Raw genomic sequence first — 12,500 nt, forward strand, 5'->3', positions numbered from 1 at the left:
TTCATTCATTCATTCATAACTTGATGATTTAGAATGTATACACATTGGACCAATAGACTTTGGTTTAGGCCACATTAGTCTCTGATAGGTTAAGTGTCCACCATCCCGTTACTGTAACACCAACTCACCAGCAAGCTTTCCAAGTTTAAGGCCGACTTGGGGTCTCTGATCATGGACTCCAGCTTCTTCAGCCGGCTCTCCAGCCTCCTCTCCGCTCCGGAGGACATGGTGATGACGGCGAGGCTCGAAGGGATCCGGCAGGTCCGTCGATCATGTGCACGTGGTGGCCAAGCCAACTATAAATGTTTTCAAAATGTTTTCAAATGTTTTCAAAACAACCAAACCAACCTGTCAATAAATAAAACAAATAATGTCGTGGCCCTTTAAGTCGGGTGGGCTGCAGACAGGCAGACAGCGGTGTGGTTGAATGAGCAATACAAAAAAACACCAAACTCCGCAGAACAGTTACACGACTTGTTTTGACTGGATTAGGTGGGAGAATGATTTACGATCCAGTGAGTTGATGTTCTCTGTGTTGTTGAGCGCTAGTTTTTCCACTATCCTCTGATCCTCTGGGGTTTCCAAATGTCCAACAATCCCCCTCGCTTCCACTGTTCCAGGTGCTGTTTTAGGTGTTCCCAAACATGTCCCTTATCAAACCACCACGACGTCTCCCAGCGGAACTCGCCTCGATGGATTTTGCTTTTATTTGGCGTAACGAATATATCCTTGGCTTGGCTTGATCTTCTCTCGAACCAGCTCTTTCCCCAGGCAGTTTTATTTATTCGCTATATCTCCTCCAGTCTCCCACCTTTAGGACTGGACTGCCCCATGCATTGCTACCCACAAGCCCTGAAACAGGCATTCCTCTGCTCTTATCTCACTGATCTGTTCGCAGCGCGCCGCAACTTTCTTTCCGTACGTCGGGAAGGCGGATCCATCGCAGCAGCGCAGTGAACCAGCCTGGGAGATCTCTCTCTACTCCGACTATTAATAGACGATTACATATCGGAGCGAAAGCAGCTTCCTTACCTAGAATATGATCTTTATTATTCTCATTATTCAACCGAGCGCTTTCTTTCAGCCGACTGGAATTCTGGAACTCTTATCTCTGCCGCCTAACATAACGTCATATTGACACTCTCTCCACTTTCAAATCCAGTCTTCAGTTCAAACACACCTTTTCACAATGGCATATTTGGTCATAATATTATATATAATATATTATTATTTATGGTCGCCGTCAACAAAGCGAAGTCGGATAAAACAGCAAAGTCAGCTATTGACTTTGTTAATAATAATAATGTATTATTACTAGATGGGGATCATTTTAGTTAGATCATTACGCAGTAGTATGTGTGTGTGTGTGTGTGTGTGTGTGTGTGTGTGTGTGTGTGTTAAAATGGTTAGATTGTAACAACACAACTAGCCTACATGAAAAGGCACATCATCTGCATGTTGGTATAATGTTTAATTAAATAGTTTGCTACTTTTTACGTTTTCACATTGCACATATAGGCCCGAATTTTTTTTCATTATTCATTATTAGAATGGTAATGAGTTTTTGTTGTTTTTGTTTTTTTGTTGTTGTTGTTGATGCAGAGCAATGTTCAGTAGCCTGTGTGTAGTGTGTAGGGACACTTGTAGCCTGTGTGTAGTGTGTAGTGTGTAGTGTGTAGTGTGTAGTGTGTAGGGACACTTGTAGCCTGTGTGTAGTGCGTAGTGTGTAGGGACACTTGTAGCCTGTGTGTAGTGTGTAGTGTGTAGTGCGTAGTGTGTAGTGTGTAGGGACACTTGTAGCCTGTGTGTAGTGCGTAGTGTGTAGTGTGTAGGGACACTCGTAGCCTGTGTGTAGTGTGTAGGGACACTTATAGCCTGTGTGTAGTGCGTAGTGTGTAGTGTGTAGGGAGACTTATAGCCTGTGTGTAGTGCGTAGTGTGTAGGGACACTTATAGCCTGTGTGTAGTGCGTAGTGTGTAGGGACACTCGTAGCCTGTGTGTAGTGTAGTGTGTAGGGACACTTGTAGCCTGTGTGTAGTGTGTAGGGACACTTGTAGCCTGTGTGTAGTGTGTAGGGACACTCGTAGCCTGTGTGTAGTGTGTAGTGTGTAGTGTGTAGTGTGTAGGGACACTTATAGCCTGTGTGTAGTGCGTAGTGTGTAGTGTGTAGGGACACTTGTAGCCTGTGTGTAGTGCGTAGTGTGTAGGGACACTCGTAGCCTGTGTGTAGTGTGTAGTGTGTAGGGACACTTATAGCCTGTGTGTAGTGCGTAGTGTGTAGTGTGTAGGGACACTTGTAGCCTGTGTGTAGTGTGTAGTGTGTAGGGACACTTGTAGCCGGTGTGTAGCGTGTAGTGTGTAGTGTGTAGGGACACTTAGACTCCACTTGTGGTGGGGACAGCAAACAAACATTAGACAAGACAAACATATTGTGTTTTTGCTCTCAGAATAGCTTTAATTCACTTTACAAATGGGTCTTCAACAAACAATCCTAGTTTACAGGTACCATTTGCATACAGACAATTATACAGTAGGCTAAATGTTCAACAAATGTCCCTCAGCGGCCACAAACTATGGGTTTCCAGGCAGCATTACTGTAGCAATGATTTCATTATGACCCAAGTACACTTACCAAAGCAAACACGCCCGGCTTATGGCCAGAGAATTGCGATACACTAATCATGGCAGTTTTTTTGTCACTTCACTTTTTGGCCACCAGGGGGGGGGGGTAAATGTTAGCGGGACCTCCGGATGTCAAAGGCATTTGTATGGAGAAAACGTCACCTCTGAGTCACAGTTGTTGACACAGTCCCTGTGCTCCAGACAGACTAGGGTGACAGGCAGCGACACTATGGCATGACCTAAGGTGAGCATGGTGACTGGAATGAGGTCGGGAGGACAGTGAAGTGTGTTGTCACGGAGGCTACACATACACTGGTTGGCGAGTGCTTTTGGAATGCGGTTCTGATATGGCAGGGGTGGGGGTGCGATTCTGTTATTCTATTCTAGGTCGTGATTGCAATTCAGACCCATAGGAGACCAATGTAGGAAGTAAGGAGATCCTTTAGTAATGGCAGATTTTTTTTATTTTTTTATGTTTGTGACAATGTTATGTTTTTTGGCTATGGCAAACAGGTGGTGGTTTTATGGCTGGATTGTGTTGGCACTAAAATGCAGTGTAGTTATAACTGTATGTCCTGTGTCTGACTGTAGACTGTCTGTGTCATCTAAGTTGTTTGAGACAAGCGACTTGTCAAAAACGGGCAGTTTGCTACGTACCAAAAGCGAACACTGCCCTCTAGTGGACATATTCTAAAAACCAAACATTTTTGGACACTGGAGTAGTTAGGACGCAGTAAGGAGTTCCGGCACTCAATAAAATATAATCATCACATAAAATCAATAAAGCACTTTCTTTTTTTTGAAGATCTACAAGAGGCATCAATCATATCATAACTTACTATAAAGTCAACATAGTATCTATGTATACATAGCAACAACTAAAAAGTGAAAATCTCAATCTCACAATCTTCTGAATCTGAGTGTTGGCAATGCCTACAAGGCGGTCAACGCTGGGTGACAATCTCCTAGGTTCTCCCCAGGCTAGGGGGATCAAACTGTAATACTGATACAGCTGCATATCGCAACCTTTTGATAGATCAAAATAATACCATGATCGGTAACATGACTACCCTGTTATTCCCAAGCCCCGCTGCACTGAGCTTAACTGCACATAATTATGTAACGTTTTCGGCGACTGAATGGCGAGGTGGTGGTGGTGACTCAGACCTCTACCATCACGGTTTCATGGTTGGGTCAGTCAGTCAGTGTCGTATTACCATCTCACCATCTCATCTATATACGTATCCAGGGGTGGGGAGGGGGGTGGGGGGGGAGGAGGGGGGGTGCTTGAATCCTAACTCTTCAGTTATCCTATTACACGGTTACAGTTCATCATTTACCCCCCCCCACCCACCCCCCGCCCCCCTTTCTTTCATTGAGATTTCCAAGATATTCCTTTTCGAACGGTTCAGTAACGACCCAAAGGATGACGTTTTTTAGTCTCAGTATGAGAAGGGGGTGAGAGGAGGAGGGAGAGAAGAAGGGAGAGGAGGAGGGAGAGGAGGAGGAGGAGGAAGTCATATGCATTCGGGTCGTTATTCGGAGTCTGAGACTTCACTTCTGGGGGGCTGGGGAGTGTGTGTGTGTGTGTGTGTGTGTGTGTACTGTGTACTGTATGAGGGGTTGCTTGGAGAGGAGGATGTGGGTTGGAGAGGAGCGGAACGGAGGAGGAGAGGAGAGGTGGAGGAGAGGAGAGGTGGAGGAGAGGAGGAGAGGTGGAGGGGTACATATATTCCTGGCCCTCGGTCGCAAAAAAAAAAAAAAAAAACGAGAGAAGGGCTCCCGAAGCTGGAGCGCCCGTCGGCCAGGTAACCCGAGACCCCGGGTGGAGAGAGAGGCAGCGTGGGATATGGAGGAGAGGAACAATGTGGCTCTTTGTGTGAGCCGGGGTTAGAGAAAACAAACCGTTTCCCCTGGAAAGAGATCATGTTCAGGGCTCCATCTGAGGAGGACCACACAAGGGCTGATCAGAGGCCCCCGCCCCCCTCCTCCTGTCTACTGCACTGCACTGTGGGACAGGAGAGGAGAGGAGGAGGAGGAGGAGGAGGAGAGAGGAGGAGCAGAGCATCAGGGAGGGAAGTCAAGTCTCTTTCTTTCTTTCTTTCTTTCTTCTGGGACTTAGTGTTCCTCACACGTGGAGCGAAGGTGGCAGCAGAGATGATCGATGAACACTCGTCGAACGCACGCACTCACGCACACACTTACTCACACACACACACACACACACACACTCCCACACACTCCCACACACACTCGACAACATGCACTTTTGGTCCAAGACATGGCATGTGGTTGTGGTGTGCTGTGATTGTATTAGATTAGTCCACACTGGATCGGAGTCTCCGGTGATGATATTATGACCAAATTAAAAGACTTGCTTCCTTTGATTGGCACTCTCACTTTTGTTGTCAGAAGGGAAGGCGGCCGGCGGTGAACTCTGAACTCTCTGGTGGGCTCTCTCTCTGACTGGCTGGGGGTAGTGGGTGGGTCGGTGGGTGGGCGATGGTGCTGGTGTCCACAAGAGGGCAATGGTACTGGATCTGGCGCTGCTAGACAGTGTGAAACAGTGAGACTGTTCATCAGATGTTGAAAGAAGGGGAGGAACAGGGAAGAACAGAGAGAGGGAGGGGGGGAGGGAGGGAGAGAGAGGGGGATATATGAGAAATCACGTATTAGTATTACATTCCCATCCTATACAGTTTGCATCTCCTCGACCGTATCCTAAAGTCTGACCCCTCTATCCACCCTGCCTGCCTTAATCCTGCTACTCAACATAAACACTTTTCAGAACGGGGCTTTTAGACTTTTCAACACCCCGATAACTGTCGGACAGGGCGCAATCAAAACCAAGAACATCTGTGGTTCTCTCTCTCTCTCACTCACTCGCTCACTCACACGCACACTAACACACACACACACACACACACACACACACACACACACACACACACACACACACGCATGTTAAGGGCCAAGCCATGGTTCTGTGTATTCCCTCTGTCCCTTTGCGTTTTAGTTTCAAACGCTCAGCGAATCCCCATGTGGAGGGATCGGGTTACACGTGGGCTATAAAATATCCCAAATAAAGGCAGGAGAAAACTGAGACGAAAGAAGGCTATTTCCTGAGGTGAAATCCTCCAGTTGGCTGCTGGTTCTGTCAAAAAACCCAGTGTTTTTTTTATATTTTTTATAGAGAGACTGCTTTTTAGTAGCAAAACACAATGGTACAGGACAGCCATATTCACCTCAGAGCAGCAGAGAGGCGCTAAACTCAAAGTCACTGGCGTATGAAAGAGCGGGCTCCGGTTACACAGAACAAGGCCATAAATCCCCGCCTGCACAAACGCTGGCAACACGCTGAGATTTCATATGTATTGGTTACTAGGGGAGACGCGGGGAACCACAACAAAATGACAAACGGGTGAAGTGGGAGCCCCCTGCTCAGCTCGGCTCGGCTCGCTCCGTGTGTAAGGGGATCGTTTAATGCTTTGGCACGTAACCGTTTTGCAGTATAAGATAACAGGTTAATATGTCGCGCTCTGCCAACAGCCATCGTTCTCAAACACCATTATTGAGACGACCCCTGACCTTCAGAGGAGATGGAAAAGGAAGGGGGGGGGGGAGGAGGGAAAATACCAGCAAAACCCCCCCCCCCATAAAGAAAACCAAACCGCCCTCTGTCAGAACCAGTACCTTGACGGCCTATAAGGACATCCAAGCTTGAGACATTTAACCTTGTTGTCGCCAACGACGACACCTTAGGGTTTGGCTAACAAGCTAACAAGCTAACAACCTAACAACCTAACAACCTAACAACCGACACTTCGAAGGAACAACAAACGAAGGAAGGGCCCAGGAAAACCAAGGGACCGGGACCGGGGGGGTTTTGCTCTGTGATTGGTCCAAACGTAAGGAGGGTTGTTATGTCTTAGTAGCAGCAGCAACATCTGGTTGACAGGAAGCAGCAGCCAGCAAGCTAGCAAGCATTGAGTGAAGGGGAACCGGAGAGAGAGAGAGAGAGAGAGAGAGAGAGAGAGAGAGTCGGGTGCTAAACTCATACATGGGGCTAGGGCCAGTATAGCGTGTCATTATGACACACGTAACCGGATCGCTCTCCCGTTCTGCTGCTCTGTTTTCTAATGAAGCCCCAGAGCTCTATCACCGAGGGCTGGCTCTCATATTCGTAGCGCCGTGGAGTCTGTAGTCCCGCCGCCGCCGTTTCCACGGCAACCCCCGAGGAAAGAGACTTCAACTTCTTTTCTGCTGCTGCTGCTAGATAGATAGCTGCTACTTCTCCCGTTCACCACAGAGGAGGAGGAGAGAGAATAAGAAATCCTCCTTTTTTTTTACACTCACTTATACACCCCACTTACACTCATGACTTTGGGCACCAACCTTGATCGATCGACCTCTCTCTCTCTCTCTCTCTCTCTCTCTGTCTGTCTGTCTCTCGAGAACACACACACACACACCACACACCACACACACACACACTCGCGTGCCCTGACAAACCCCTCCGTGAAACGGGCTGCCATCCAAACAAAGCGTTGTCACTTTCAGGGCTCGGGTGGTGGTGAGGTGATCTCTTTTCAAAGTCACTCTTACTGTCTCTCTGCCCTCCTCCTTCCCTGGGAGGTAACTCTAGAGCTGGTGGGGGTGCAAGGTTACTTGGATTCTCTCTCTTTGGCGCCATTCTGTTTAGTGGCCGTGTGTGTGTGTGGGTGTGTGTGTGGGTGGGTGTGGGGGTGGGAGGGTGGATGTGTCGGTGTGTGTGTGATGTGTGTGTGAGTGAGAGTGTTGAAGGGAGATAGAGAACATGTCGATTGGTAACCTCTAATCTCATGGAAACCCTCCCTTCTACTATTCTTCACCTTCCAGTCTCAAGTCAATATTTGATCATCATTTAAAAACTCTGTTGTTTTTTCCCTCCATCATCTTGTCTTAAACAACCCTCTCAGGGTTCGACATTAACGGTTGTCCGGTTGCCCGGGGCAACTAAATAATTAAATTGTTTGCGCGACAGCGACGACGCTGCTGGATCCTGGATCTGTGTGTCGGTGTTGCAGGAAGAACAACGGACGGTGCAGGCGCCAGACCAGACTAGACGATCGCGGAGTGAAGATATTATTAAAGCGTACGCGCCGGTCCACCTGCCTGTCGATCAGAGCGTACACTTTAATAATATCTTCACTCCACGATTTTTGCTTGCCCTGGGCAATCGGGCAACCGTTAATTTCAGGCAAACCCTGAAAAACCCTCTGGAACCAAAGTGCCACTACTCACTCACTCACCTCCTCCTCCACCTCTACTTGCTCTGATCTCGGAGGCGAAGGCACCGTCTCTTCAGGGCCGGCTCCATCATGTCTCCGTCCTCGACGCCGCTGGCCAGGCAGGGGGGGGGCGGGGCCCGCAGGGCGGCCTTGTCCCTGAGCTTGGGGAGGAGGAGTGTGGTGGTGGTGGGGGTGGTGGTGGTGGTGCTGTTGGTGTTGGTGGTGGAGCTGTTGGTGGTGGAGCTGTTGGTGGTGGTGGAGCTGTTGGTGGTGGTGGTAGCGAAGGGCGGGGTTGGCAGGGCATAAGCGTGGTCCTCATCGGGGACGTGGGGGTCCTCTCCCTCCCCCTCCCCTCCTCCTCCGGCCAACGGCTCCTCTGATAGGCCGTCGGGGGGGGGACCGTGGCCCCCCCACCCCCCCTGCCCCCGCCCCCCCCCCTGCTGGTCTGTGGAGCGACTGTTCTCTTTGACCTCGGCTTCGGCCTCCTCCGGCTCACCCAGGGCGGCGGGGTCAGAAGAAGAGGGCGTGGCGGATCTCTGGGGCTGCTGGGAGGGCTGGGGGGTCCGGGGGGGGGAGCAGTCAGGGCTCAGGGGAGGGGGCGGGGGCGGGGGCGGGTCAGGGGAGAACTGACCCGGGGTGGTTCTCTTAGGGGAGTCGCCCGGGGATGTCGGGGCGGAGGCGGAGGCGGAGGTGGAGGTGTCGTCGGGAGGGGGGGTGGTGTGGGTGTGGTGGTGGTCCCCGGGGCTGGGTGGGGTGTGTGTGGTGGGGGGCGGTGGTGGGGGTGTGTGTGAGGGTGGCGTGGGGGTGGGGGTGGGTGTGGGTGTGTGAGAGTGAGTGCTCTCGGGGGGGTAGTCGTGGTGTAGCGAGGGAGACTGTGTCGTCGTCAGAGGAGGAGGGGTGGTGTGGATGTGGTGTCGGATACTGTCCTGGTGGTGGAGGGGGGGCCCTGTTGTCCTGGTGGGGCCTTGCGGCCCTGCTCCTAGTTCCCCCCCTCCCGGGCCCCCCGGGGTACCCGAGAGATCCACCACGCCGTGGGGGTTCGGCTCCAACTTCACCTGGGTCCTGTGGTGGAGGAGAACTCTCTGGATGAGCTGCCTCTCCGGCTGGGGCTGCTGGCCCGGCTTAAAGTCCAAAGACGACGACGAAGAAGAAGAAGCGCCGCCCTCGTTTGCCGCCGCCGACAACGCCAAGAGGCAGGAGGGAGATCCGTTGTAGAAGATTCTGGGCGAGCCGGGCGACTCTCGACTACCGGGGAGGGTCGACACGGGGGGGGGCGACAGGGGCAGGGGCTGCCGCTCGGACTTCACCCAGTCCGTGTCCAACCCGTCCGTCCCCCTTCTGGAGGGAGAGGGGGGGAGGAGTCCCCCCGGGAAGGCGAAGGGCCAACCGCAGTCCGCCCTGTTAGGACGCACCCCCTGTCGACCGGACGACGACTCCCGCGGACTCTCTCCTCCCGCGGGGCTCTCTCCGCGAGGAGAGGGTTGTCTGGTCCCCCCGCCTCTGGGCCTGTTCCCCCCCCTCTCCGCCCCCCCCTCTGGCACGGGCTGGATCACCCCGCTGTGGGCCTGGGGGGGCTCTGGGCGGGGGCTCTGAGGCGGGGAGGCCTTAGCGGGGATGAGGATAGGGATGGGGATGGGGATGGGGACGGGGATGGGGACGATGATGGGGTAAGGGACCAGCACGGTGGGCTGGGGGAAGAGGGGGCCGAAGGCGGGCATGCCGAAGTTCATCATGGGGGGGGGCATGGGCATGGGCATGGGGCCGCCGCGGGGCATCATGTTGATGGGGGGGGAGTGCAGCCCGGGGAAGTAGGCCCCCGGGTAGGGGTGCATCAGCCCCGGGGGGTAATTGGAGGAGACAGGGGGTGGGGGATGATGGGGGGGGTGGAGGTGGTGGGGCGAGTGAGGAGGGGGCCGGTGGAGGGGGCTGGAAGTGGGGCCGGGATGCCTGGAGGGGTGGGGGTGCGGGTGGTGGGTGAGGGGGCTCTTCAGGCCCTGCGCGTGGAGGGGGGGTCGGATGAAGGGCAGGGGGATCTGGTGGGGGGGCATGTGCTGGTGGTGCTGGTGGAGTTGGTGGTGTTGCACCTCCGCGGGGGAGGTGCGAGGAGGGGGAGGGGGGGGGACGTGGTGGGGGTGATGTGCCGCTGCCTCCGCGGTGGCGGAGGGGGGCGGTGGCGGCAGCAGCGGGGGGGCCCTCTCGAAATGCCTGAGCCCCCCCGAGACGAGGGGGACCTTGGAGGAGGAGGAAGAGGCCTCGGAGGGGGAGACGGAGGTGGACGCCCCCGCTCCGTGGATGGGCGTGGGCCCTCTCGGGGACAGTGTCCTCCCCCGGGCGTCCCCCGCCCCTGTCCCCCCCCCACCGCCGCCGCCGCTGGTCCAGGACTCCGGGGTGAGGAGTTTTTGTCCTCCTCCCCCTCCTACTCCTCCTCCGCTGCCCTCCGCCCCCCCACCCCTCCCCTCCTGGGGGGTGGGTCGCCCCCCCGGGCCGGGGCTGGTGCTGGTGAGGGTGGCCCGGGCTTCCCTGTAGAACACGTCCATCTTGTACTGGTTCAGACACTTGGTGCTGCAGAACTGGAGCCTCTCCTCTCCCGTGCCGAAGTCCAGGTACTCTTTGGTGTGGCGGACGTGCTTGCACCAGTCGCACACCTGCGGTACGGGGGAGAGAGACTGTGGGGGGGGGGGATGGAGAGAGACGGGAGAGAGAGGGAGGAGACCGGGGGAGAGAGGGAGGGATCAGAAAAGGATCGGGCCTCAAACATGTGAAGTGCGTTTCGCTAAGAGTGTATGAGTGTGTGTCTGTGTGGCATAAAGACATGAGCTGATAGAGAGATATCAGCCATAGTCGACGCCCCTGGAGCAATTAGGGGGGTAAGTGCCTTGCTCAAGGGCACATGCAGCCCACCTCCTCCTGAGGCGGGGATCGGACCAGCGGCCTTCCGATTGCTAGCTGGCCTCTCTAAACTAACAGCAGGTAGAGCCGGCGTCTAATGATCGCAAGGTCGGCAGATCGCCGGTTTGACCCCCGGCTGGCCACATGTCGAAGTGTCCTTGGGCAAGACACTGAACCCCAAATTGCTCCCAATGAGCGGGCCGGCGCCTTTCATGGTAGCTTGGCCGCCATTGGTGTGTGAATGTGTGCGTGAATGTGTGAATGAGAGGTCGTTGTAAAGCGCTTTGGAATAAGGCGCTATATAAGTCAGTACATTTACCATTTACCACTACAAACATGTCAGATCAAGTCAGATGATTACTGCGCGGTCATGCATCGGTGCCTTTGTGTGAGAAGGGAGGGACGCTGCGGTATTGCTGTTTGTCCTTACTCTGGGAATGCTGTTCATCTTCAGCACCAGTCTGGGCGAGTCTTCAGTGTGAGAGCGTTGAGGAGACCGTTCCCCCCCGTGGAGGTCCTCGTCTCTGGCCTGGCGGAGAGAGAGAGAGAGAGAGAGAGAGAGAGAGAGAGAGAGAGAGAGAGAGAGAGAGAGAGAGAGAGAAATGGTCAACGGACTGCACTTATATAGAGCCTTGCTTTACAACGGCCTCTCATTCACCCGTTCACACACACATTCACACACCAATGGCGTCTAATGATCGCAAGGTTGGCAGATCGTCGGTTTGAGCCCCAACTGGCCACATGTCGAAGTGTCCTTGGGCAAGACACTGAACCCCCAAATTGCTCCCAGTGAGCAGGCCGGCGCCTTGCATGGTAGCTTGCCGCCATTGGTGTGTGAATGTGTGTGTGAATGGGTGAATGAGAGGCCGTTGTACAGTAAAGTGCTTTGGATGAAGGCGCTATATAAATGCAGTCCATTTAGCTTTTCAACGACAAAGCCTCAGATTCAGACTATAATCACGACGGCTTTAATCATCAACCACAGTTTGCTAGCAGTTGCTTTAAATCATCATGGACGCCTGTGGTCAATCGCAGCGACTTCAGGCCCCTTACATAAGCAGGTTAAAAATAACGCCGTCGCGCTTTGCCTTGTCGTCGTTGGAAACTTAAAAGAATAGTAGCGACATCGACCCCCCCCCCTGGCAGGTTTTTGAGGTCACCGGAACAAAAAAGAGAAAAGAGGGAACGTCGTTTGGGTATTGTTATCATCGAGATAAAGGTTTTAGTTCTGTAACCGAGCTAGCTCGATGGATGATGATAACGTCGATGATGAAGTTTCATATTGTGTAATCATGCCGGGCCCTGTTGCCTGTATTCATATAGGGAAATTCTTCCAGATTCATCCGTAAGATGATCCCTCTGGTGGACCTGTGAGGGGGCCGCCCCCACCCCCCCCCCACCTCCCACCCCCCCACCCAACCCCTTCCTTCTCTTTGACCCATTGAGTCGTGTTGAGTTACGAAACATGAGGCAGCTGCAGGTAAGGTATGCACTGAAAGTGGACACCTCACCCCCCCCCCCCCCCCCCCCCCAGGCCCCCCTGCCCTTCCTCTTAGACAAGCAGGGACAAGACCCGACGGCAACTTTTTTCATCCCCACCTTTTTCTTCCGAAAAACTAGAGGATTCGTTGCAGCAGGGGGAAGGAGGCAAGGCAGACTCCCCGCCCCCCGTCCCCCCCGTCCCCTGTCCCTCCCCTCTTCTCTCCCCCCCCCCCCCTC

The 12,500-nt window shown here is 53.6% G+C and overlaps 1 protein-coding gene and 1 pseudogene across 2 annotated transcripts in view; both read right to left on the reverse strand.

Annotated features, from left to right (window-relative positions):
* LOC308159676 (rho-associated protein kinase 2-like) overlaps positions 1 to 333 on the reverse strand; it is a 43,101-nt pseudogene extending 42,768 nt beyond the window's left edge. The window contains exon 1 of the transcript XR_013938032.1: positions 129 to 333. The product of XR_013938032.1 is annotated as a rho-associated protein kinase 2-like (transcript). The remainder of the gene's footprint in view (positions 1 to 128) is intronic.
* Positions 334 to 6,688: 6,355 nt separating this feature from the next.
* The window catches only part of LOC308159677 (uncharacterized protein), a gene marked incomplete at both ends in the record, with an annotated part of 14,879 nt that continues 9,067 nt past the window's right edge, over positions 6,689 to 12,500 (reverse strand). Inside the window, 4 exons of the mRNA XM_080533492.1 lie at positions 6,689 to 6,915; positions 8,101 to 8,534; positions 8,766 to 10,558; positions 11,212 to 11,310. Of these exons, the coding sequence (XP_080389618.1) occupies positions 6,689 to 6,915; positions 8,101 to 8,534; positions 8,766 to 10,558; positions 11,212 to 11,310 (2,553 nt within the window). The remainder of the gene's footprint in view (positions 6,916 to 8,100; positions 8,535 to 8,765; positions 10,559 to 11,211; positions 11,311 to 12,500) is intronic.

Source organism: Nansenia antarctica (assembly GCF_963989245.1).
Source record: "Nansenia antarctica genome assembly, chromosome: 6".
Lineage (NCBI taxonomy): Eukaryota > Metazoa > Chordata > Actinopteri > Argentiniformes > Microstomatidae > Nansenia > Nansenia antarctica.